Below are 27,904 nucleotides of genomic sequence, written 5' to 3'. Positions count from 1 at the left end.
TGAAAGTCCTAACAGGAAATGCGTGTTCGTAGTTTGGCTAGCTTGACGTCGGTCACCTGCAGCTGAGCAGAGCTGGAGAGGCAGAGACGGAGGAGGACCGTCTGTGATGTCTGTGATACCTGGAGGGTGACTGGAGCGAATCTTCTCCTCTGAACATTTACACCATGAATTCTCGCTCTAGGTTTCATGTCAGCACGAAGGACGCAGCACACATCCGGGGGACACCGTGCCAGGTCGGCCGCGCCGGCCCGTTCAGTTAAATCCCCCGAGCCACGTTGTAGGTGCGACAGCGGACAAATCCCATTAACGGACACCTCCAGCTCACCCCGCTGGGCCATGTAGTTCCGCAGTTTCAGGGGTGTTTGGGGAAACCGGACTCGCCAAAATTACGACGGGAATCAGATACAGCTCCCTGTCTCCCGGTGACCGGAGAGACCACCGCCCGCTCGTCATGTCTCGTGCCAAAGAGCGACTGAAAGGCGGGAAGGAGACCAAGGACAGCGTCACTCTGCTGCCGTGCTTTTATTTTGTAGAGGTGAATATCTATCTATCTATCCATCTATCTATCTATTTATCTATCTATCTATCTATCTATCTATCTATCTATCTATCTATCTATCCATCTATCTATCTATCTATCTATCTATTTATCTATCTATCTATCATCTATCTAGCTATCTCTATCCATCTATCTATCCATGTATCTATCTATCTATCTATCTATCTATCTATCTATCTATCTATCGTCTATCTATCTATCTATCTATCTATCTATCTATCTATCTATCTATCTATCTATCTATCTATCTATTTATCTATCTATCTAATCTATCCATGTATCTATCTATCTATCTATCTATCTATCTATCTATCTATCTATTTATCTATCTCTAGCTATCTATCTATCTATCTATCTATCTATCCATCATCATCTATCTATCTATCTATCTATCTATCTATCTATCCATCTATCTATCTATCTATCTATCTATCTATCTATCTATCTATCTATCTATCTATCTATCCATCCATCAATCTATCCATCTATCTATCCATCAATCTATCTATCCATCTATCTATCCATCTATCTATCCATCAATCCATCTATCCATCTATCTATCTATCTATCTATCTATCTATCTATCTATCTATCTATCTATCTATCTATCTATCTATCTATCTATCTATCTATCTATCTATCCATCAATCCATCTATCTATCCATCTATCTATCCATCTATCTATCCATGAATCTATCCATCTATCTATCCATGTATCTATCTATCTATCTATCCATGTATCTATCTATCTATCTATCCATGTATCTATCTATCTATCTCTCTATCTATCCATCTATCTATCCATGTATCTATCTATCTATCTATCTATCTATCCATCAATCCATCTATCTATCCATCTATCTATCCATGAATCTATCCATCTATCTATCCATGTATCTATCTATCTATCTATCCATGTATCTATCTATCTATCTATCTATCTATCTATCTATCCATCTATCTATCCATGTATCTATCCATCTATCTACCTATCTACCTGTCGTCTACTCAAACATCAAGTACTGTTGCGTTGCTGTTGAGCTGTAAATAAGTCAGCTGACAGTGTGCTGGATGTCCACATTGACAGCTTTGTGTCTCATTCTGTCTCAGTCAGGTTTTAGGACAGCACAAAGGGGCGGTTGTTACTGACAGATGATGACACATTTGGCAGTTCTCTCCCACCAGTATGTACTTCTAAAGTGTTTGTGACCTGCACCATAGACGTCGAGCAACGACGAGAATGAATGCCACAATCAGGTTGTCTAGTAATGCAAATAATATTGAGTTAACTTCTTGAGGACTCAAACGCACCAAAGCTGCTGTTTGCTTCTGATGCACCACATAACAGTGAGCCAGATGGTTGTAATGTGGGCTTCGAGAAGCCCAAACAGTTTGCCAGCAGCAGTCATAGTGAGAATCTGTATTCACCTCGTCCCTGTTGTTTTTGTAGCCAGTGACACTGCGGTCTTCACTGGATATTATGATTCTTCATGCATACGACAGTTTCTGTGGGGAAGGATGTAGAGACGTATACAGCTGGTCCATTATACGAATAACCACGAGCCGTACTAATACAATTTCAGCACAGTGTCTATTTAATCATCATATTGAGAAATGAATGGCCATGGTTTAGCTTGACAGATCGCTGTGTTCTCACAGTGTGGCTCTCTGTCACAGTAATTGCTCCTCGCTCCAGGACTAAAGCCTATAGTAATGCTGCATTTAGTTCTTACACCCCCAAGCTGTGGAACAGCTTTCTTGTAGGCCTGAGAATCTGCAGGTCTCTCAGCATTTGAAATGATTATCATTGTAATCAATTATGATTATAATAGAATCATCTTTGTTTGAATATAACCTGAAGTTCTTGTTCTGTGAGAGCATCAAGTGGCATTTTGAACACTCAGTGTTCTGACAGTGTATTCTCTGTCACTGCATACTGACTAGCAGGCCAGTGTAGTTAAAACATGATTTTGTTTTAGCCTGGGACCTGCAGTATTTCCCCACTTTATATTCAAATAAGTCTAATCTTTACATTTTGAGTTTTTCCACCATAAGGTACCAGCCCAACTTGACTGTACTTGCTTTTGGTAAGACATACAGCTCTGCACAAAACCTCCATGAAACACACACAGGAATAATAGAGGATATAAAAGCATAATGGTGCCGTATGTTGCTGTTTGTCAGAGACTCATTTTGTTTTAGAGCAGACTAAAGGCAGCATGACAGAAAACTTAAGAAAGCATATTTAAGAGTTCAGGAGGTGAGACTGTGGTTCTTGTAGTAAGTCTTCTCTCTAACCAATCAGGACTTTGCAGCGTTTTCTTGTTGCCTTTTGTCAGCACTCCAGCTTGCTAGAAACCTCAATGGACTTTAGACAAAAAAACAACCAGGTATCAGATACTTTTGCCATCATATCAGTATATCACTAGAATGTGGTGTGTGTGTTTTTCAGCTTCTGTCCAGTGCGTGCACATGGACAAATCTTCAGCTGGAGCCATTACATGATTCCACCAAACCATAGGCAATGCTGTAATGTGTTCAACACACTGAATTATGGATGAGTGACTAATGAGGGAAAAGCCTGTTGGCACACAGTGTAGTTTTTGCTGATTTTATGCTTTTCTTGAAGATTTGCAGCATTTTGGCCTCTTTCTACACAATCAACAATAATGGGAAATCTGGTGCAAAACTAAATAGAGCCTCAGTACGTACTAGTGTAAGGTGATGGGGCTGTATTTTCCTTGGTTTACATTGGGAAAACATTTAGAATCTGACAGAATTAATACTTGATTCTTCTTTCTCTTCCTGAAAGAGCTGCTCTATGTCTCCAACATTTTCTATCTCACACACTGTCACACCATCCTACCCACTAACTGGCTGCTAGGCAACATGGCCCTCTGAATGGGGTGTATTTTTATATCTGTGTGTTCAGGGCTAGATATGTTAAGAGGAGAAAAACATCCCAACTGCAGCCCTACTTGCCCTGTGTGCAACGGCCACTCAGGTTTTGTTTGATTTGTCTTAAAAATTATCATTATGATGCATTCAGTTCATCAGATATGCACCGGTTATAGTATAAATCCAGAGGATTTAAAAAAAGCATTGTGTCACAAGGGATTGACTAGATTACATTTACTGATGCTACATAAACCTACTCTAAATAATAATACATTTATGAGATTCCACACAAAATACCCCATAATCTCAAAGATAAGGACGTTTGTTTGACATCTTTGCAAATGTAATAAAAATAAAAAATAAAAAAAATCACATAATTGAACTTTGGAGTATTCTGTTTCCACTAATCATACTTGAGATGTTTCGACACCTTGATTGGACTCAACCTGTGGGAAATTCAGTTCATTGGAAAATGATTTGGAAAGACATACACCTGTCTATATAAGGTCCTACATTTAGTAGTGCATGTCGGCGCACAAGCCATGAAGTCCAAGGAATTGTCTGTAGATCTCTGAGACAGGATTGTATTGAGGCACAGATCTGGGGAAGGGCACAGAAAAGTTTATGCAGCATTGAAGGTCCCAATGAGCACAGTGGCCTCCGTCATCCATAAATGAAAGAAGTTTGGAGTCACCAGAACTCTTCCTAGAGATGCCGCCTGGCCAAAATGAGTGATCAAGTGAGGGGGCCTTTGTCAGCCTAGAACCTGATGATTGCTCTGATCACTCTCAAGCATTTCTCTATGGAGAGAGGAGAACATTCCAGAAGAACCACCAATGTGGTGGAAATCACTACTCAGTAATAATTTGCCACAATGCACCTGAAGGAGTCGTACACCATGAGAAACAAGGTTCTCTGGTCTGATGAAACAAGATCAAACTCTTTGGCCTGAATGCCACACGTCATGTCTGGAGGAAACCAGGCACTGCTCACCACCTGGCCACTACCATCCTTACAGTGACGCATGGTGGTGTCAGCAGCATCATGCTGTGGGGATGTTTTTCAGTGACAGGAACTGGGAACACTAGTCAGGATTGAGGGAAAGATGAATGAAGCAATGTACAGAATCTGTTCCAGGGTGCTCTGTACCTCAGACTGGGTGACAGTTCATCTTTCAACAAGACAATGACCTTAAGCACACAGCCAAAATAACAAAGCAGTGGCTACAGGACAACTCTGGGAATGTCCTTAAGTGGTCCAGCCAGAGCCCAGACTTGAAGCTGATTGAGAGGTACAGCAAAGAAGAATGCACGAAACTGCCCAAAAATAGGTAAGCTTGTAGCATCATACTCAAAACGAGTCTCAAAGAGAGGCTGTAATTGGTGCTAAAGGTGCTTCAACAAAGTATTGAGCAAAGACTGTGACTACTTGTGTACATGTGAGTTTTTTTGTTTTGTTTGTTTGTTTGTTTTTGCTGTTCTTTTCAAGCAAACTTCTTTCACTTTGACATTATGGGGTATCTTGTGTAGATATTTGAGGAAAATAGTGAATTTAATCCATTTTGGAATAAGGCTGTAACATAACAAAATGTGGAAAAGGTTAAGCATTGTAAATACTTTCTGAATCCACTGTACATCTGTTTACATTTTGCTCTCTTGTAGCTGGAGAGCGCCTCATGTTTTAGGGCAGTAAAGCAGTACAATGGACTTTTAACTCTGCAGGACAGTGTCTTCACCCACTTCACAGACAATATAACATCTTTAACAAAAACAAAACACTAATAACCAGTATGAGAGGTCAAATTGGATATGTCAATATACCTGTCAATATTAGGGAAGCTAAAAACACAGACAGTATTGTAACACAGTAGCTTTGAACTCAGTCTGAGTATAATGTTGTTTAATTTACCTTCTTCCTGCAAACTATTCCACGTCTGAGTAAAAAAGACAAATAAAACTTCCCTTTCCATCTCTCTGTGTGATGAAATGGAGAGCAGCAATGTGCCTGTGATCTAAGATTAGGAATGGGAAAAAACTTAAATGTACATTACCCGTGACTGACAGTGCAGATTACAGGTCTTCACAGGTCCACTCAGTTCTGACGACCTAAAGTCTAAAGTCCTGTCATAGACCAAATTCTACTCTGTCTAGTTGTGAGTCAGTTCTTCTTTTCCTCTCTCGGGTCTATGGTCTGTGTCAGCATTTCTAGAAATCAAATGGATGCGAATGGACCCAAAGCAGCACATTGTCAGCTTTTTGTGATGTGGTTTGTTACCTTCACCACAGGAGGAAATGAGGCGAAAGTGAAGAGCATGGAATGGAGAAATGGAGGTGTTTTTTGCAGATATACAGAAGAAGTTCTATGAAAATAAGCACAAAGTGGGAAAACCAACTTACAAATCAGCGTATCAGTGCTGCTGCTGTTTGTTTTCGCTTTCTGTTAGGGTCTATTTGGGTTAACTGCACTGAGGATTGGCCAGCTGGCCATCTTACCTTCACACTTCACCTTCACTTAATCTGTTATGAGAGCACGTCTTTCTCATCTGTAAATTTGTAGTGGCTATAAATACAGCAGATGGAGACAAACCTATTTAGTTTTTTGAGAATGAATAAGTGTTGTGCAACACTTACTTCATTCAGCAGATATTTAGTTCTGTTCTTACTTTTCAGTATTTTAGATTTCGTCATTAGGCTTTTATCCAACGTGACATACAAGTGATGTCCTACTAGAGGTAGGCCATTGCTGGGATTCAAATCCCAGTCTTCCGCATAGAGGGCAGCGACCTTACCACTACACTACTCGTTTTCTGATTATACCAAACTTTCCAGTCATAAGCACATGTATAGCTTAACACTAATAATGTGGTCCATGTATTCTGGAATATATATTGTGTGTATATATGTCATATATGCATTCTCCAAATCACAGTTCAATTTATACCTTGATTCTTTTTCTTTCTGCCTTCTACATCCACAACTTGAGACCCTGGATATTTGTGAATATGTATGTGTCAGCTGTTTCGTGCTTAGTGCAGAAAAGTACAGTGTCATAATGATCTTGTGTCCCTGTCAAGAAGAATTAATAAGTATGCATAATTCATGAAGTTACTTCTGTTGTGCTATGTGAATAGATGTGCTCAGCACCTCTCTTGCTTTGGATCCTGCTGCTGTGTGACAGCTACAGATATTTAAAGAATCCTACACCAGCTGGGAGCAACAAACAAAACTTGAGTGGACCTAATAATGTCACAATTCTTGTCTCAGTACACTTTATTGCAGCTTTTATGTTTATATCATGATGTCCTCAATAAAGGAGAGAAGGTAGACGATCTACTTAACCTGCAACATGTATTACTCATGAAATATAACAAATCCGCTCCTCTCATACTGTACAAACAAAACCATTGTAGTAGAATGGTACCGCCCCAAATCTGGCTCATATGAAACAAATAAAATAAGACATATATACATACTTATTTATATATACATACAATTTTTTTTGATGTGGTGGCCAGGATTTTTCCGTGACAGGCTGCCAGTAGTGAAGTACATATGGACTGAAATATACTCTACACAACTAGTTTACTTTTATCAAAACTAATAATACAGATTTTCAAAGTTGAGTCTTTCTATTAAGGAATGACAAGTACGAATTGTTCTGCCCAAAGTTTTCAAAGCCAGAGTACTGGAATTCTCGTAGGTCGATTAGCAGCTCCTCTGGGCAGAAAGCAGGCTTTACTGCAGGTACTATTGACTGACACCCGTGAAACTGTTTTGTAAATCCACCTACACTTGAATGAATGAGGATTACAATTTCTATATATAAAAAAATCAGTTCCAATGTATTAGCCTATTAACTGAACCCAGTTGATGTCTTTCACTTAGTATGAAGGACTAAATGGTTTTCAGAGAAGCTTGTAGAGACATACTTGTTGAATACTTTGTTTTTCACAAAAGAAGTAGTCTCATGTCTGTTATTACAGATGTGGTCATGTAACTTGTTACAAATATTACTGAAGTCAGAACAAATGCAACAACCATGAAGTATTCGTTCTTAAAGATATAAACCTGTGAAATGAATATAAAGGGCCAGTGTGAGTTCACTGGACATATTTGGACATTTACCTGTTCAAAGCAAAGGAAAAAAGTGCCCAAAATATCCTACAGCGTAGAGGAAAACGGATCCATTTTATTGTTGCAAAACTATTGATTTGTCCCCAGAAAAATCAAAACCCTGTACAGACACTAATTCCATTTCAAATCTGATTGTTTTTTGAGGTTTTCTTGTGTGTATTGATTACCTGCAGCAGAAAACCATGCTTAGAGATTATTTTCAAGCAAACACAAATTTAGTAAAACTTTTAAGCTAAAAAGTAACTGATGCACAGAACAACTTGTTTCTTGCTTTTTGATTATATGGTGACTTAGCTTGCAGTTCAGGAATGAACATTTTGAAGAAAGACTCCAGTTATCCGTGAAACTGTTATTATTGCATTACAATTACCAGTTTCCTTGGTCTTTGATCTTTCATCAGTTCGTTGTTTAGTTCAAGTGAAGTGCACCCCAGAATCTTACACCATAACTTATATGTTATAGTCACTAGATTGAAACACTGCTTCTGTTTGGTTTCTTTAATTCTGCTCTCTTGCATGCTTGTCATAAAGATTTGTGTTGTTACGTCTAGGACAACAGCTTTTGGCACATACGTTGCAGCGTACTGTAGCCTCTCTTAGCTTTCGACAACAGACAGCCACAGGCTTTATGAACTGTCCCTCTTGTGTACAGATTTTAAAGTTGGGCTTGCAGGCATCAGAGGTGGAAATGTGGATAAAAATAATTTCCCTGTTTGCTGATATTTCACTTTTTTTAATGATTCCTCACTTGATGTGTCCTGTTTGCACGTTTGTACACCTACACTTCCCTCCAAAAGTATTAGAATAGTGAGCAAAGTTCCTTTATTTTTTCTGTAGACTGAAAATATTTGGGTTTTATATCATAAAATGAATATGAAACAAAAGATCAACATTTCAGCTTTTATTTCCAGGCATTTACTTCTGGATCTGATACACAACTGAGAAAACAGCCCCTCTTTTCTCATGTGAGCGAAAGTATGATAAAATGTAGATCTAAAACAATAATTAGAGGATAAGTCTTAATGTTTAGTGGCATATCCTTTGCTTGCAATAAATAATAAATGACATCACCAAACCTTTGCATTCTTCTTTTGTGATGCGTTCCAGGCTTTCACTGCAGTCTCTTTCAGTTGTTTGTTTTGGGTGGTTACTCTCTTCAGTTTCCTTTTTAGCAGGTAAAATGCTCTATAGCAGGGGTATTCAACTTAAATTTAAAGAGGTCCGGTTACACACATTTTTTGGAAGGAAAGGTCCAGAAGATTATAATGTCTAACTATTTACTGCGATATATTATCAAGTAGCCTGCATGTAATCTATCAAATCAAATGAATTCAGTACAATTCAAAAACCTTTTGACAAACTTATTGTTATGTTACATCAAACTGAGCATGTGGCTCCAGATCCTGGTGGACTGGTCATACTAGGCTCTGAGACTAGCAACTTTCTGTGCTTCACTTCAGATTTCAGTGGGTATGTGTGTTCAAAACCTTTGTGTTTTGTCTCATGATGCCGTTTGACATTGGCACTTTTAATAAGAGCCACAGTTTCTGAACATATCAGACACACAGGAGGAGTCTGTCCATTCTGGATTAAAAACTCAATTTTCACTGTCCGCTTTTCTCTTTTTGGACATTTTTATATTTATCTCTTCCTTTTTCAGTCTCACCATCCTTTCATCAACTTTCTCCTCTCTGTCGTCTGTCTCTCTCCTCTCTGTCGTCTGTATCTCTCCTCTCTGTCGTCTGTATCTCTCCTCTGTCGTCTATCTCTCTCCTCTCTGTCGTCTGTATCTCTCTCCTCTCTGTCGTCTGTATCTCTCTCCTCTCTGTCGTCTGTCTCTCTCCTCTCTGTCGTCTGTATCTCTCTCCTCTCTGTCTCTCTCTCCTCTCTGTCGTCTGTATCTCTCCTCTCTGTCGTCTGTATCTCTCTCCTCTGTCGTCTGTCTCTCTCCTCTCTGTCGTCTGTATCTCTCTCCTCTCTGTCGTCTGTCTCTCTCTCCTCTCTGTCGTCTGTCTCTCTCTCCTCTCTGTCGTCTCTCTCTCTCTCCTCTCTGTCGTCTGTCTCTCTCTCTCCTCTCTGTCGTCTGTCTCTCTCTCCTCTCTGTCGTCTGTCTCTCTCTCCTCTCTGTCGTCTGTCTCTCTCTCCTCTCTGTCGTCTGTCTCTCTCTCTCCTCTCTGTCGTCTGTATCTCTCTCCTCTCTGTCGTCTGTCTCTCTCTCCTCTCTGTCGTCTGTCTCTCTCCTCTCTGTCGTCTGTCTCTCTCTCTCCTCTCTGTCGTCTGTCTCTCTCCTCTCTGTCGTCTGTCTCTCTCCTCTCTGTCGTCTGTCTCTCTCCTCTCTGTCGTCTGTCTCTCTCTCCTCTCTGTCGTCTGTATCTCTCCTCTCTGTCGTCTGTCTCTCTCCTCTCTGTCGTCTGTATCTCTCCTCTCTGTCGTCTGTATCTCTCCTCTCTGTCGTCTGTCTCTCTCTCTCCTCTCTGTCGTCTGTATCTCTCCTCTCTGTCGTCTGTATCTCTCCTCTCTGTCGTCTGTGTCTCTCCTCTCTGTCGTCTCTCTCTCACCTAACGACCCCCTTAAGTGGGTCATTAGGTGTAACACACCTGGTGGAATTGTGAATTGGGCCTGATTTTTCTGGGGATGGCTGAAAGGGAAGCATGATAAACAGACAGGTTATGTCTAAGGCCTCCACCTGTGGGAAGTTTATTTGCACATGCAAAGCTTCCCTCACACCTCTCCCAAACACTTGTGTTCTCTGTCCAACATCATTGTCCTCAAATGTCAATGTTTTTGCAATGGCACATGGCTTTGTTACCATGCCCCAATTAACACAGATGACAGTTCGGAGCAGCTCTCACCAAGTTATGCAGTGCGGTGGGGTCATTTTCGTGTTCCTTTCAGTCAAGGTTCTTTGGTGAAGTCCTTTGTACAAGAATTGCACTGTACAGTTACAGTGTCTATGGATTCCATTGGCATTAACACACTTCCACTTTGCTAAAGGGTGGACTAAGCTTCAGGTGAACATTCGGTTTTGTTCACATAGTTCATAGTTGATATAGCAGGAGAACAGCGGGGCTTGATGTAGTTTCCTAGTCCCTTAGCCTAAGTCCGGTAGTCTTAGCCTTGTGTTAGGCAGCATCCATCACATTGCAATTTGTACTCTTGTTTGTCAACAGAAATAACAGCTGCCAGTAAGGACTGCAACTAATTGATGTTTTTTCTTTATTGATTAATGTAGTGACAACTCCCTATAACATGTTGTTATTAAGTAATGGATATTTTCAGTTAAACTTAGTAAGGATAACATCCATCCATTATCTTAACCGCTTGTTCTCTGAAGGGTTGCAGGAAAGCTGGAGCCTGTCACTGGGCAGGGTACACCATGGACAGGTCAGAATACATACATTACAAGGGTAAGGTTGGAAGGTGAGGGTATTCTAGTCTATTACAGGGCCACACACTCAAGCACAAAATCATTCACACATGCACTTACACTTGTTGGTGTCAGTTATTTTAACTACATCTCTTTGGACTGTTGGAAGGAAACAGAGTACCTGGAAGAAACCCACACAGACATACAGCAGGAAGAACATGCAATAGTGATTTACTGACAGTGCAGCAGTTTACTGATTTTTAATCTCCTATTATCTAATTAGCTTCTTGTTGTTCTTGATTTCTTGCTGCAGCTACCTATCCTGGCCTCCTCCGTTATCAGCCTTTACTTCTTGGAGTTGACAGATCTTTTCCAACCGGTGCATTCAGGGTACAGCTGTAATGACCGCAGTCTGTCTCTGCCCTACATCCTTCCCCGACAGGAAGTCTGTCCACTGCCGCTGCTCTTCAGTTTGGCTTTCGCTGCTCCTGCTGTCACTGTAAGTAAACCTCCACATTCATTCTCTACACTGGACCTGACACTAAAACTTACATGTGCTTGGTTTTAGGGCCTGAGACTGTGATTATGCAGGGGGTGACCCAGCTGGGGTTTGTTTCTGTGAACTAGTGTTGATGAACTGTGTTCTCTTTTGAATAAGGCTAAGGAAGCACTGTTGACTGAGTTTTTACAAAGATGTTTCAGTGGGAAAGCCTTCTTCCCACAGCCACAGTGCAAATTGCTCATTTAAAAATGAAGCCATAATTCTGTGGGAGTCTGGCCATGCTAAGTGTAGTTAGCATTTAATTGAAAAGAGTAATTACTCTTATTTTTTATAATTTCAATTCAGTTTAAGGGTGCTGTTGTGGTAGGCAACAGAACAACACATCTTAATTGTGAATTGTTTCAAATTTCTTGACTGAAGTAACATTATTTATGTTTTGGGTAATGATCCCTTAAAGGTATCGTTTGTGATTCTGCTGTTTTCTTAGCACTGAATTCTGAGCACCAACCCTGGATGACCTGGATGACAACAGATTTGAGAAAAATGTTGCTTAATATTTTAAATTTTTCATTGTGGTCCTAGAAATTAATTTAAAATTTAATTGTTATTAAATTGTACAATTCATCTCTTTTCCTCTTTTACTACTAGTGTGTTTCTAGCCACCTTGGGCATATACAAGATATTATCACGTATCACATAAAAAACTGAATGAAATTGACACAGACTGGCTTATACAAAGCACATGCAAGCCACGACACTGACACAGTTTCTTATCCAACATGCTCAGTTTCTTTTAATTACATACAAACATTCAAATTTTTAGCTTTGCTTTGTGCTGTGAGTGCTCAATCACATCTTACAGTCATCATTATCATTTAGAATTTAAAGCACCATATCTAAATCCATTAATCTTAAGATTTTGTATCCTAGTCCATTTCTGGGAGGAGATACCCCAGGATACTATCCGTCGTCTCATTTGGAGCATGTGGGAGCCATACAAACTACTGAGTGGACTAACCTGCCACATAATGTATTCACTTTGATTTTCAGGGTGTCTTTGAATTCAGTCCTCTGTAGGTTGATAATTTTTTATTTCCGTCAACTGATGTGGCATCCCTTTATTCCTAACATAATAGTCCATATCGGTAATATAGATATGATGATACCATGATTTTTACCCATCTGATGTGTTTTCAAAGTGCTCCTATAATTTTCTTTGAGCAGAATACACACATTATCTATCTATCTATCTATCTATCTATCTATCTATCTATCTATCTATCTATCTATCTATCTATCTATCTATCTATCTATCTATCTATGTCAAAGTATTTGTAGAGTTGGATGTTCAGCTATTACGCAGCTAGGAGTGTGTTATTTCCTCTTTAGGTCATTTACAAGTCAGCAGATATAAGGTTGATTGTGTGTTGCATTTGCAACATTTGTTTTTGGTCATTTTTATAAGTCAACAGAGTTGTTATTGGCTATAGACAAACATCATTGGGCTAAAAAATCCAACCAAACCTTTCGGGGAGAAAGAACAAAAAAAAGAACTGATCTGCCCAAATCAACCATTTGGTCCTTTTTGAAAAAGAGATAGCACACTGTTAAGCTGTTAAGTTGACCACGGAAAACGGTGCCAAAATGATGAAAATTGTGTCACTCAAATATATATAAACACCTGACTGTGTCTGGTGAAATAAAAATCTGCACCAGCCTTGTCTTTTTCTCTGTCTAGATCCTGATAGGAGAAGCCATTCTTTACTGCTATCTGTCCAGGAAGTCATCGGCTGCACACACTGAGGCCAACATCAATGCTGCAGGCTGTAATTTTAACTCCTACATTCGCAGGGCTGTACGCTTCATAGGTGGGAGCACACACGCATTATACCCACAGCTGATTATACAGTAGTCATGGTGTTGGTGACTGCAACAAACCATAAATATAAGCAAATAAAACAGCTGGAACAGTAACATAACTCAAAAATATTGGGCAGAGCAGTAAGACTTATTATTTTTCACAGGTGTCCATATCTTTGGCCTGTGTGTGACAGCACTGATAACTGACATTCTCCAGCTGTCTACTGGTCAACACACCCCTTACTGGCTGGATGTGTGCAAACCCAACTTGACCCACATAAACATGTCCACTTGTGATGAAGCTTTTATTCTGGAGGATATCTGCTCTGGCCAGGACATCGGACTCATTAATGCTGGAAGGTAAGTTTTATTTTCAGTTTTAAATTCTTTAGTTCATTTTCCGACGTATACTCTCTGGCCGCTGGTGGTGGTGCGCTCACCTGTGTGTGAAGCACAACCATGTAGAGACAGAAATTACATACTGGCTTGTAAACTAAGTAAATAATATATTACTATTAAGTTTGTTTAAAAAAAATTAGGTATAGACCTGTTCTATAGGGAAGGTAATCTTAAATTACTTTCTGTTGTCATCTGGCTATATAGTAAATAAAATTTTATAAAATTAACTTGACCTTTAATATAATGGTAGAGGAAACGCTCGTCTCAGAAATGCCTGGAAAGGATTTTATCACAGCTGGCACAAACATCCTCTTGGACTCAATCATAAACTTAGAATATGATTCTGGAAAGCCTCTCTTGTAAACTACAATGTTACGGGTTAGCAGAGGCACCACAGTGCGATAATTCTTGTTGTGGTTATCAATCTGAAACTGAACTGTGATGGAAGAGCCAGCTGCTAACAGCCAATCCAATTCAGTACTCAATATCAATACACTCTGTTAAATAATTTCACCTACTGTATTTAAAAAATGTTAATAAAATACAATTGACTCTCAAATGCACACTGACTCAGGCTAGGGTAATGAGGCTCACCATTAAGCTACTTTGTGCCACTCAAGGTAATCTGGGTTTTGACAAATGCTAATAGGATTTAAAGCAGGTTATAGATCTATAGGATTTCAGAAAGACCAGAGTCAATGTCAAGACACTGAGGGATGACTTTAATCATCCCCCAGTTATCATATTGTAAATAGAAATTGCTGTTCTAGTGCCTTTTCTTACTTTTTGAGTTTATTTTTCTGTGTGACTCTCTCTTATGATGAACATATTATAATTAGTTTACAATATACATCAGTGTCTGGTTTTAATTTTATGTGAATATCTGCACTGGAAATATATTTAATGAAAAAATTGAAGTTGAATAAATTTTTCCTCAGTGTATACATGCTTATCCTTTCTGGGGCTTTGAGGTCCAGTGCACATTTTTGCATTGTTCAAATATATCTGAGCACCCAGGGTAACATACACAGGATTACCACTGCACAAATGTTCCTTCCCTTTCGATCTTCTATTTATCAATTATTGATCACTGCACCTTTTAACAAATTGTTTCACCATATTAAGTCGCTTTCGGGCTTTCATTGACATATAATTCTAAAAATCTATCTTGCAACAGCAAGCCCAAAGTCAGTGTTGTTCCCATGATACTGCTTTCCCCTGACACAGATTGCGATTTATGAGACCAGCAGTTGCTGCCTGGTCTTTTGTTCTATTGGACTCTATTAAAATCTCTTCACTCTTCTTAACTTTCACTTTTCTACTCATCTTCTCTGCTATTATACTAGCTATTACTGCCTACTGTATACTAGAGTACACAATCTATCCAATTACCTTTGGACAGTTGGTACCTATCTGCCCCTGTGAATGACATACACATGATCTTAGTTATCACTTATGATGTAAGTGATAACTAGGTTAGATAGATGTTAAAGTTAAATAATAATAATCTTCTGTGCTTATCACACTAAAAAACTGCATCTGTAGGAAGATTAAGTAGTGACATTAGCGCTCTTGACATAGTCTTGCTTGGTTCACATGTGGTGTAAATTGAGAACTGCATACCAACATGAAAAAATCCATCCAGTGACATTGAGTGGTGGAGAAAGCATTATGATTTAGGGCTGCTTTGCTGCCTCAGGATCTGGACTGTTTCCTATTGTGGATGCAAATTGAAATTTATCAAGGTATCTTACAGGATAATGTCAGGGTGACTGTCTGCAAGCTGAAGCTCTGTAGAACTTGGGGATGCAGCAGCAAAAATTCTGCAGCCCAATAGAGAAGCTGTGGAATGACATGAAGAGTGCTGTTTACACCAGAAGAACATCTCTTGAACTAAAGCCGTTCTATGATGGAGAATGGCCCAAATTTCCTCCTGGATGTTGTGCAGGTCTAATCCACAGCTACAGGAAGTGCCTGCTTGAGGTTACCAGTTAACCAGTTATTTAAAATAAAGTCATGCCTGTATGTGTTTTAGCAGCTCAGAAATATTATGTTTGTTCATATTTGTAACTTTGGTGAAGATCAGATCTACTGCTCTCCATGCTCTGCCTTGTTGACCACAGTGGGGCTCTCACTAACGTCACAAACTTTAATTTAAAGCAGCAAGGGTTTTTTATTATGGTGCAAACCTTGTGTAGGCTTAAATGCACCCATATTGTTATGTTTTTCAATTGGACAATTTTGTGCCTCATTGTTTCTTGCGTTGCCACCCACTAAATTACATGCTTTTGTGAAGTTCACAGAGCAGTTTTCATTAAAAGGCTTCTGACGCTTCCACAGGCAGAAGTTGTACTGAATGTTCTATGCTTTTTACTCAGACTCAGACTGGTGAGATACAGTACACCAAGTTCGTAGTTTGCACAGGGACATTTTCTGGATTATACAAGGCATACTCCATTATCATGAGCGCTCCTGATATCTCTAAACACTATTTCCACTGCATAATTAAAAGATTTAGAGCAACATGCATACATAGATTTGCAAGGTGCTGGCCTGAGTGTCTTTCCCAAGGATACCTGGACATATGGATAGAAGCTGCTGGGGATCCTACCGCAATACTTGATTTCTGGACAAGCTCTCTACCTCCTGACCACAGCTATCCCACATGCAGGCTTTTTTATTTTTTTGGATCACTGCTTGTATTTGTATAACTCTCAAGATCAACTGTGACTTGTGGCCAGAAATCATAATATTAAATGGTACTAAAGTTATAACTCTAAATATCACAATATGGTATATGGTATATGTATATACCATACATATACGTATATGCTGATTTATCAGCATATACCTAAGTAATATTTCGGCCATAATGTGATGAATTTCACGTCGGAGGCCTACTCGTGTTGCCCTCACACTGTATTCTTCACTCACTACATTTATTAAACACCTGCTAGAGCTGACACACACACATACACCTGCGAGTTTCCTTGAAAGTCACTTTTTTTTCAAGTGTTGTTGGATATTCAGAAATCTCCTTAGCTGTCTGAATATGATAAGTAGCTCAAAGAACACACTGTCTTTCTTTCTTTACAGGAAGTCTTTCCCCTCCCAGCATGCAACTCTGGCTGCCTTTGCTGCTGTCTACATCTCAGTAAGTTTTTAACATTAGCAGTTACATCTAGAGACCTATAACTGACTATCTCACCTAAAACCCCCCAACCAACATTAAAATACATCTGTATTAAAAGATAAAGATTGGTTCATCATGTGAAACTGTGGATTTCAGATGTACTTCAACACGGTGCTGACAGACTCGGCTAAACTGCTGAAGCCTCTTCTGGTGTTCTCCTTTGTCATGCTGGCCATCCTGGCTGGGTTGACCAGGATCATCCAGTTCAGAAACCATCCTGTCGATGTCTACTGTGGATGGTTATTGGGAGCAGCCATCGCTGTTTATCTGGTAACAATTAACACGTTTAAACCATTTTAATGGATTCTTACTGATGAGCTACACATTATCTGTCACCAAAATTGTAAGGCAGAACATAGGGCCTCAAGGTTTTGATATGTGGTCTGCTACCTCTGTCACAGTGAAGCTTCAAACTAGTTTTAGCTGCTGGAAAACGTGACTCACAGCTTTGCAAGCTCCTGAATCCTTCATCAGCTGAGATAGTGAACATGACAAACAAGTAGGTAGACAGGTGGGAGAGTGGAACAGTTTTCTTTTGAGTGTAGCACTAACCTTTTCTCAGAACTTCCATTTTGAAACTACAGTTTAACAATTAGCTTTGATTATCTCTGACAACAACATGTAAGTTCCTAATAATGGAAAACCAGAAAAGGACATGATAGCACTTGAACAGGATTACTGTGTCTGAGCAGCTATTGAGCTTTGATACAAAAATTTGTGTTTTACTTGAAACAGTTTGTATGGGTGGAAAACATGTATCGGATCGCTCAATCTATGCAAGAATTATGGTTATTACTACACCATGACCGTTGCCCAATGTGTTCTCTAGCTGGGATTGGGCAAGCCTGTTCAGTTTGTTCATTAGAATTTCTTGAAATTCCTATCCACTAAGTTTCAAAGACAGTATATCACTTAGGCAGATGCAGAACTGCTAATAACATGACAAGGTACACAGATTGAAGAACAGAATCGAAGCCATTCGTGTATCTAATACATACAAGTGTCCCCCTTAAGGCGCCAATTTCAGCAGACCTATGAGTTTACTGCAACTACCTTGTGCAACATAGATCTAATAAACCAGAATGTACAGTGTAGTACAGTGTTAACACCTACTAAATCATGGACTTCAAAGTTAATGTACAAGAATAAAATGTCTTCAGCATGTGTGATCCATCTCCATCAAATGGGAAAAACCTTTTTCTCCATAAACAATCATTGGAATAGGGATGGCTGTAAAACAGTGAATACGTTTTTCTAAGAATCACAGACCTAAAGAAATTGCTCTTTGTTCTATCAGGATCTTATGCTTTAATAACATTTTGAAAGCCTAGACAATCTGTAGGATTTTATTATTTTATCCCATTTATATATGTGGTGAGTCAACAGGAAATCACTTTAGTACACATAGGCCTAAAACAGTGGCACCACAAGTAAGTAAGTATGTTGGTGACAAATAAATGTTGTATTTGACATAAGATTTTTCCTACAGGTTTCTGAAAATTACACATTATTTAGACAGTAATGTTGTTACAGGAGGACATGGGGTTCAATGTAGCGTTATGAGCTGTGAGCAGACATGGATGCTCAGCTCTGGTGAAGAAACTTGTGGATGTAATACCTCCCACACACGATTACCCTCCAGCCCACACACTCAGATAGACACATTAAGCATGCACACATAGTATGAACTGAACTATAGCAGTTACACGTGTGAGCAGGTATACACACACAGCTCAGTTCAAGTGCCTTCTCTTCCACTTTTGTTGTTCTGCATTTTCCTGTAGGAAGCAAGGCTACAAATATATCTAAGGTTGGAACATCAGCTCTACATCACTGGTGAAGAATCACCAATTACAACAGTTTGAACTAAATGCATTTAATGAGTGCATGTCTGCTATTGTGATATAATTGTTGACCTAAGAAAGTGATCTGGATCTTGATTAAGTCAAGTTTTAAGATTTCTTTCTCTCTATATTTGGTTCTATGCCACAAAGGATTGATGATTACACACATTTGTTCTCTAGGCAATAATTTTGTGCAGTGCATGATTCAGTGAGCTATTTTAAGACACTTTGTTTGGCACTGTACCATCTATCATTAGAGCTGAAATAGAAAAATAGATAAGCCTCCCCTTGTTTCTGTGCTAAAATACAAGCAGAAGATTGCTGGGCAAGGTCAAGGTTTTTATACTGTTGCATAGGCTAATCTATAATATTAAATCATATTTTATAAACTCCCTCTATGTTTTATTATCAGGCTCAATGCCTGTTAACCATATGTGCACCAACTACATAAAAATGGCCTCACCTTCATGACTAGCACTGGCTGTGGAACCTTACTCTTGGAGAAGTGCTTGATTATCTTTGATTCAGGTTGCAGCTCAAACCCTGTCTCTCTCCCCGTGTTTCCTATCTTCCTCTCTACTTTTAAAACTATCCAATAAAGGGTAACAAAGATCTTTGTGGCTAGAACCATGGTGTGAATGACATTCAGTCTATGATCCTGATTGCTTTAGACATTGCTGGGCTTTGACTGACAAACCTCTTCAGAGTCAGTGCAGACCAGAGTGGTGGTTCCCATATTTGAAATGGGGAATCGGAGGGTGTGCTCTAATTAACAAGGTATCACACTGCTCAGTCTCCCTGAGAAAGCATGAAGCTGAGTACTGTTGTCATGCAGTTTCTGTCCTGACAGTGGAACAGTGGACTAACTCTTTATCCTTGCAGTATTAGAGTACTTGAGGAGTCATGGGTGTTCATCCAGTCTACATGTGTCTCGTGGTGAGAACTGTAGGTGCTGGGGCCATTGTGACTAGCCATTTGGTCTTTTGTATAACCAGACTGAGAGCCATGATAGTATTCTTGGCATAAAGTCAACCTTATCGTGAGTGGTGGGTTGCTCTCTTTTGGTTGACAGAGTCATTGTCCCAAGTGAAAGAGTTTTGTTCATTAGTGAGGGTAAAATGGAGTATGAGATTGACAGTTGGATTGGTGAAGCATTAGCAGTTATGCAAACATTGTACTGAACTATGGGAACAAGCTCCCTTTTGACTAGTGACCAAAAGCCTCCAGGTTGTCACCATTGGAGGTGGAGATTTTCTTGACAAGTGGTAACACCTCAGGATCTCATTGGCAGAGCTAGAAAACATTGCTGACTACTGACTACCTTGTGAAACCTGTTGCCACTGTGACCTGACTCTGGATAAGTGATAGAAAATGAATTTATTAAGTTTAGGATCTGACTCAGAAACCTTGTGTAATAATGAGTCCACTATATAGGATACATTGTGCCGTACTCTTATTCATACCACAAAATGCTAAATAATTGATGATTTTTAGTGCAACCACATTATTTGCTGTAAAGTTTAAAATTTACCAATAACTAGTAAATTTGATTAATTTCGTAATTTGTATTGTATTTAAACTTCTTTTGGTAATAATTGTATACTTGTTTCCAACCTCCAGTGAAATCAATCCAGTATAAAAAAAAGTCTTGGTAAAAGCTTTTGTTGTTGGTCTAAGGAGCTAAAATGGCTGCCACCTAAAACTGGATTTGCCATACTCTGTTTTACGCTTTCTCCTATGTCTTTGCTGTAAGCTCCTCTGTATCACACTGTGTGCGTGTGTGTGTGTGTGTGTGTGTGTGTGTGTGTGATTGTGTGTGTGTTTGCATGCATGCAGGGTGTGTACGCAGTGGGAAATTTCCAGCCTAGTGAAGATCGGTCCAGAAGTCGACCACCTCCTCCCATCCTGAGAGAGCCCCCCCTCTCCTCCCTACCTAATGTCAGCCAAACAGCAGTTAGCAATAGCCACCAAGGTAAAAACATGCCTGCCTGTCTCTTCGAATAACAGATTAAACCACCACCCTGATATGTATGTATACAGAGCATATTACAAAAACATCATACAGTAACTCTCATATAACCAGAAGATCATGTAGTTTTTTTTTTCTCAGTCCCAAGAGTCTGACTTTGAGCACATAAACAAGTTAATCAGGTGTTAATACATGTTCTGGTGTCATTAAAAACATAGATAGGCTGATTGGCAAACCTAGAAATGGCAGCTGGTTAGTGTAGTGGTAACATCACCGCCTTCTATGTGGGAGACTGGGGTTTAATCCCAGCTGTGGCCTACCTCCAGTAGAGGTCCTTAGACAAGACCTGCTTACGCTTACCCTGCCTACCCTTGTAAGTCGCTTTGGATAAAAGCGTCTGCCAAATGTGGAAATGTGATTTTTGTTTACACAGCTTTTTAAGGGTAATCCCAATCCTAGAAACCCTTGTTTTATATCTGATCCTAACGACACCCAACAAGCTTTTGTTGTGTATTTCTTTTTAGAAAATCCAACCTTCAGTGAGGACACTAACGTAACCTTTTATTCATTTGACATTAACAGTGTGATTTCTCCTTGTTGTTCTCTGATAGGCCACCACACTTTGGCTCCCAGCCAACCAGAGCCGATTATCACAAGAACCTCTTCCCACACTTTGTCCCCCGACCAAACAAGGCCCATCCTGACTCGAAGCGCCTCCTACCGAGAGCCTTCTCTGACCAGTATGAAGAGAGCAAGCGCTGAGGTGGAAGTGCTGACTCCACCCAGTCCCCTAGGCAACCGTGATAACATGATGACCTTTAGTAGCAGCACTTTGCCAAGGTATAGTCACTTAAGAATATATACCCCTTTTTTCTGCATTGTAAATTAAAGTTTTACCACCAATTTAAAAAACACAATAACCAATAATGATAAAGTCAAAATATTTTTGAGGAGTTTTTGAAAACTTATTAAAAATCAAAAACTCAAATCTCTCTTTACTGTACAAGTATTTATTCCCTTAATTCAGTACCACACTAAAGACCCCTTTCCACACAGGCCATCTTTAGGTCTTTCCACAGATATTCTATGGGATTCTGGGATTTGGCTGGGATCGTCAGAGACTTGTCCTAAGGTCACTCTATCATTGTCTTGTCTGTGTGGGTTAGGTTATTGTGGCTGCTTGTGGAGCAGCCTCACCACCGTAGGGATATATTAATTGATAAAGACTAATGCCTGGTGCTTGCCATACACAGTGCTTAAAGTTCTGCCTATAATTTTTTTCCAATCAGGCCAGGCAGTAATTTTCTTCATGCTCTCACACAGAGTAAACACACTTAAAAGTAATTTGGCAGACTCCAAACAGGCTGTGTCTGTCCATCCAACCATTCTACCATAAATGCCTGATTGATGGAGTCCTACTGATATCTTTGTACTTCTGCCAGGTTGTCCTATCTCTGCAGAGGCCACCTGAGGCTCTGTTAGAGTGACCATTGGGATTTTGGTGACTTCCTTCAACAAGGCCCCTTTTGTCCAGTTATTCTGTGTGGTTGAATGGCAAACTCTAGGAAGAGTCCTGATGGTTGTAAACATCTTCCATTTTACAATTATTGAGGTTACTGTGGAACTCCAGAGCTTTGATGCTGAAGCTGGGAGCCATTGAAAGGCTGTGCAGAGACACAGTATAAAAGATAAACTTTATTAATCCTTAAAGGGAAATGTAGGAACAGAGGTGTAACGTGTCCTTTTTACCTCAAAAAATGCATGAGACTGCATGAGAAATGCTGCATTGTTTTATCACCTGCAGAGGTTTGGACTTAATTGCATACTTAATCATGTGCAATCTTGGTTACACCTACAAAAGACAGTTTGAACTGATCTACGAAGGGTGAGCACTGAGGACTGCGTCTTTCAAATAAGCAAAATAGTGCATACTGTGGTTTTTGCTACTTTGTGTTAAAAACATAAAATATCCAAAGTGTGGCATAAGGAATAAGTTTGCAGATGCAAGAAAATGTAAATAGATAAACTGAGGACAAACAGGGGTTACGATTCTGTATATGTCAATATATTGTGATACTGTGTGCAAGGTGATATATTGTGCCTTTTAAAGTTGAATTTTAGAAACACTGTCGTAATATAAGGAACACATCAAATGCATAATATCTGAAAAAAAAAAGTTAACTTTATTTGTAGAGTTGGGCTTTATACAAAACACAAATGAATCAGTGTCGGCCACAAACCTTCATGTGAAAAAAGTAGGCATTTTAGAATCAACACAGTACCACAAAATTTTGTACAGCAATACTTAAGTGTATTGATATTTACTCACACCCCTAATTCCAATTAGGTGAGTGGCTTCTTTTTTTGGTAGCTCAGCATCATGTATTGTGATGCTAAACCTGACACCAGTCTTACTCTAACCCTAACCAGTTAGCTATGCCAACTCATCCCAGTGCGTATTGACCCTAGAGACTCTCCCTTGACTGTGTCTTCTCCAACGCATCATCACACCAAGATGTTGCTTGCAGGACACAGAATGTGTTTGACCATTCTAAAGAGCATGAATTAGTACATAAATTAGTTTGTTTTCTGCATGACACTATTGTCATTACTCCAGGTCCCACGGGGGCTCCTCATTGGAGGAGGGTCGCATTCCTCGACGGCACGCTTCCATCCACGCATCAATGGACTCAACTCGATCCAAGCAGCTCCTCAGCCAGTGGAAGAATAAGAATGACAACAGGAAGCTGTCCCTGCAGGTGATGGATGGAATAAGACCAGCTTCCTCCTCATCTCCTCAGAGGAACATGGAACTGCGCTGTTCTTCTGAAGTTTCTGCCATGGCCCTGGAGGCAGAGCTTCGTGGTGGAACCCATCTGCCTTTAGTTACTGCCCAGGAAGCAGAGCTGCGTGCTGGGGCCCACATCCCAGTTCAGTATATGAAGCTAGCAGCTAGCTCTGTTCCCATGGTCAGTCATAATCACATGGCCCATAATGGCAGCACTGGAATGACTGGAGGGGCAAGAGTGTCTATCCAATCCCGGCCTGGATCCTCCCAGTTGGTTCACATACCTGAGGAGGAGAACCCCAACAGCAAGGATCAGGAGAGTGAGTCTGAGGACAGCATTATGGATGGGGGCGGCTCAGTGAGGGAAAAGTGGCTGAGAGTGGCAGAGAAGACCACCATACCTTGCAGGCCACTCAGTGCTGGAGGACAGCCTCGTCTTATGCAGGTTAATCATTCTTTTCTTGTTATTGTAGTTTTTCTTTCCCATCTATCTATCTCTAAAACAACAGCAATTCCAAATATTGGTCAAATGAAGCAGACTCTGAGCCCCACTATGTGATGACTACAGTGAAGGTTATCATCATCAGAGAATACAGAAACACATTTTTTGTGGTAAATTGGATTTTTTGGACATTATTTGATTAGAAAATGGCCATTAATGAATAATCACCTGTTGGGTTGCAGTTAGTTATGGTAGGTCCTCTCTGTGGTTTTGGTAAATGTTAATGACAACAAGGAAGCTAAGATAGTATAATAATAATAGTTATTGTATTCTGTATTTTTGTACTCTGTTCTTGATTTATTCTGTTCTGGTGTTTTTGACTTGTCATTCTTGCTCTGCTGCTGTCACACTTAAATTTCCACCATGGGGGATCGATAAAGTGTTATTAATCAATTACAGTAAACAAAAGACAACCAGTCTCAGCGTCTGGCTGTTGCTCCACAACTGCTACCTATCTTTCTCTGACACATGGACACATGTCATGGCATTCAGCAAACACTGTTGCTTATCAGTACAGGAAATCTTTCAGTATTTACTGGTAAAAAAAACATCTGTATTCAAAGCAGGCACTGTCCTTTATAAAGTTCACCACTTTTGTGTTGATTGTGTTCACAGTATGTTTAATTACAGTACTGCTTTTCCTAAAACATTACCACTGGTGTTACAGCAGTGCTTTCTAATCTGACACTCAGATCTCAGCTATTGTTACCTAAGCAGCTGCTTCTGTTAAATATATTAGTTTGACGCTATATAAGGCAGCAAGATTAAAATTGGCTAACAATTTGCAGTCTTTCTCCTCTTCCAGGTGATAGCCTTATCCAAACAGCAGGGTCTGCTTCACTCTCCTCGGTCGGAGGACGGTGGTAGCACTGTCAGTTGCACTGGATCCATCAGGTACCGTGCCCTAACAGATCAAGACCCATCACCACCCGCTTCCACCACTGGAGCAATAGGAGGAGGTCTGTATTGATAATGTAATATATATTATATATATGGTGTGTGATAGAGCAATGAAACTGAATCAATCCTGAGAATTATTACAAAACATGAATCAGTTGACCCAGCCACGGGGATAACTGTCAGATTTTACTGCACTTTGAATTGTGTTACTGAATGTTTTCAGTGGAAAAATGCTCCAAGAGCTTAATATGAAGAGGCACTGTCAATGACCTCTGTGATGCAGACTCACTGAAAACCATTAGCACACCCAAACTCCCTATTCCTGTCTTAGCTGATACAGTGAAGACGAGGATGCAGATGACGAAAATTCATGGGTCTTGTTCTTCTAGGAGGAGGATTAGAACGAACTGGCAGTATTGTTCGTGTTGAAGCCCATCCAGAGTCCAGATCCAACAAGCCAATAGTGAAACCTCCCAGCACAGACGGAAGTGGCTCCTGGCGGTGGAAACCACCAGAACAACGAGCATCTCTCCGACAGTCAACTTTCACTCTCAATGACCTGAACAGACACACTGACAGCTGTGATTCACTAAGGGATGGAGGGTCAGTGGATGGGCGGAGGAGTGTGACAGGGACTGAAACTGAAAGTGATGGGGGAGGAGATGTAGGGGGAGGAGGAACAGCAGCAGCAGGAGGAGGAGGAGGTGGATATATAAACCACCCACATGTTGTACACCCGTTACATCCCTTACACCCCAATAACCCCAACAACTTCCAAAATCCAAATTTTAATCTCAATAATCCCAGCTTTAACAATGCTCAGCCTAACTACATCCCAAACTCTGTCAACTCCAATATGCCCTTCACCCCTACTGCCACCTTTGCACCTCCCTTCCACCCCCACCCTCAGACGGTCACCACTATCAGGGTGACCCCAGTGGAAGGAACAGCTGCCAGCAGCGATGGTGGCTCTGACTGCCAGTCAGTGGCCTCATCCAGCCGAGAGTCCACCTTAAGGAGGAAGAGCGGCTCCAATATCATCCATGTCCCCGATCGAGTGCCCACCCCTGACCTTCACAACAACCATCGCCTTATTGATGATGGTAACCGCATTGACAACGAGAGCAGCAACCGTTTCCATGAAAACCTCAGAAGTTTTCAAGAAAACCCAGTTCTACACAATCACCCCAACCACCCCAACAGGCAGTTGCAAGGGATATTTGGCCGTCCCAGCCCAACCCCACCCCCAACCTTACCCCGTCCCATCCTGACTCACACTCCACCTCCTACTCTGGGACTGGCCTATAAGGAATGACAAATTTAGTGTTGAGTCCATCCATCTACACCCATGATAAAATGAGTTCTTGTTGACTAGAACAAAACTGTGGTGGAGATGCTGCTTGGGCCAACACTCAGAATTTAAGTTTGGGCTAAAGTGATAGGGAGTTCAGTGCACCACCCAGTTCTACCTAACAGGTGTCAAGTCAAGAAACTCAATTAGAGTACACGACAATGTCAATTATGTCTCCTATGATCCCAGCTGGTTTTGCACTCAACAGCTGAATATTGTTTCTTGGTAGAAGAGGTACTGTAGGCTTAGCAAAATCTATTAGCAATTGGTTTAACATCCACTTTGGGTCACCAGCAATAGACAGTACAAACACAATAAGCCCTGCTGTAATCTCCAGCTGGCCAATAAGAACGGACTGAAGTCATATTTATGTATATTAGGGTGTGTTGGATTCGGCAGTTTTCCTTGTGGGGTTTTTAAAGTTGGACTGCTGGATAATCCAGATATTTTTTTGTAAATCTAACAAATTGAGTGCACTTGCTTCATAGGGACTATGATAATGGGCTAAATACACTGCTGACCCTTTGACTTGCTCAGAAAGAGACTCCAGCCTCCTCGTGTCTGTCCCATAGCTCGCTGCCAGAGTGGATAGATTCAGCGTAATGACTTTACCCACCCCTTGTCCTTTTGACTGCTAGGTGAGCTGTGAATGGCGTGCATTTATACATATATTCTCAGCTTTCATCCTGTTGTCAGACAGAGGTAACGTATTGTTATATAAACTTTACAGTGTAACCACATGCCATTAGATGGAATTTGCATTCAAAGCCCTTAACTCTGCTGTGTTTATACATATAAGAGTGGGTGGCCACAGTGGAAATTATATTTACAATATTGTCAGGGCTACTAGGAGTCCCTTTTGGGCAATAACAGTATCTCTTATTTTCATGGTGGTGTTGTGTTTATCATGGGACATATGTTGTTCTTAAATATAGATTTTCTTAATGATGAGCAGTAATTAAATTATCCTGACTGTGTAGTGGCTGTACTGTATATTCCCATTTGCAGCATGTTAATCATTTGATCAAATTCAGACCATATTCAAGTCCCGATACTGAAGAAAGTGAATTATCATTTTTTTATTTGTTTTATGTGATTATTATTATTATTTGTCTGTTTGTTTATTTTAAAACTCGCATATTTATGAGTTTTAGTTAGGGCCACTATTAAGAAAAATAATCTAAATTCCACATTGTGGCATTTTGAGAAAAAGAAATGTTATGAGACAATGTTATAGATGTATGACAAAGGTTCATATTATGTGATTATTGGATTTTGGAGACTGCAAAATGCAGACTATTACAAAAATACAATGTAATCGGCAAAAATCCCATGATATGTTCTTCTCAGGTCATGTAATTCTTTATCATTATTATTCTTTTTCAGCTTTTTTTTTGGCTTTTAACTAGTTTTGAAAAGTCTTAGAAAAACACAGTCGTAATTTTATGACAAAGTTATAACAATACATGGAGGATGCTGAGCAAACCAAAGGCATAATTTAACATTAACAAAGTGTAATTTTTAGCATACGTACAACATTATATAGTCATTACAGAATACAACAAGTTAGCTATTTTGAGAAATATTTAAGCTTATTCTTAATAATTTTAAAACATTTTAAAATACATACAAACAATACA

The 27,904-nt window shown here is 39.9% G+C and overlaps 1 protein-coding gene across 1 annotated transcript; it reads left to right on the top strand.

Moving 5' to 3' along the window:
* Positions 1-85: 85 nt before the first annotated feature.
* Positions 86-27,904, top strand: LOC113172519 (phospholipid phosphatase-related protein type 4-like). Its single transcript, XM_026375516.1, has 11 exons — positions 86-535; positions 11,270-11,455; positions 13,197-13,326; positions 13,483-13,678; positions 16,814-16,871; positions 17,007-17,180; positions 20,591-20,726; positions 21,335-21,563; positions 23,341-23,956; positions 24,819-24,972; positions 25,303-27,904. The coding sequence occupies exons 1-11, from the start codon at positions 452-454 to the stop codon at positions 26,226-26,228; spliced, it is 2,889 nt and encodes a 962-aa protein (XP_026231301.1). The 5' UTR covers positions 86-451; the 3' UTR covers positions 26,229-27,904.

Source organism: Anabas testudineus, chromosome 17 (genome assembly GCF_900324465.2).
Source record: "Anabas testudineus chromosome 17, fAnaTes1.2, whole genome shotgun sequence".
In the NCBI taxonomy this organism is placed as follows: Eukaryota; Metazoa; Chordata; class Actinopteri; order Anabantiformes; family Anabantidae; genus Anabas; species Anabas testudineus.
The sequence above is the reverse complement of the archived record's forward strand: the minus strand, read 5'-3'. Positions and strand labels throughout refer to the sequence as shown.

What these genes read in the sequence shown, in the direction of transcription:
- LOC113172519 (XM_026375516.1), top strand. Translation starts at nt 452, where the DNA reads ATGTCTCGTGCCAAAGAGCGACTGAAAGGCGGGAAGGAGACCAAGGAC. An exon ending in GACAGCCTCGTCTTATGCAG is followed by an intron (nt 23,957 to 24,818) that starts GTTAATCATTCT and finishes CTCCTCTTCCAG; the next exon opens with GTGATAGCCTTATCCAAACA. An exon ending in CACTGGAGCAATAGGAGGAG is followed by an intron (nt 24,973 to 25,302) that starts GTCTGTATTGAT and finishes TTGTTCTTCTAG; the next exon opens with GAGGAGGATTAGAACGAACT.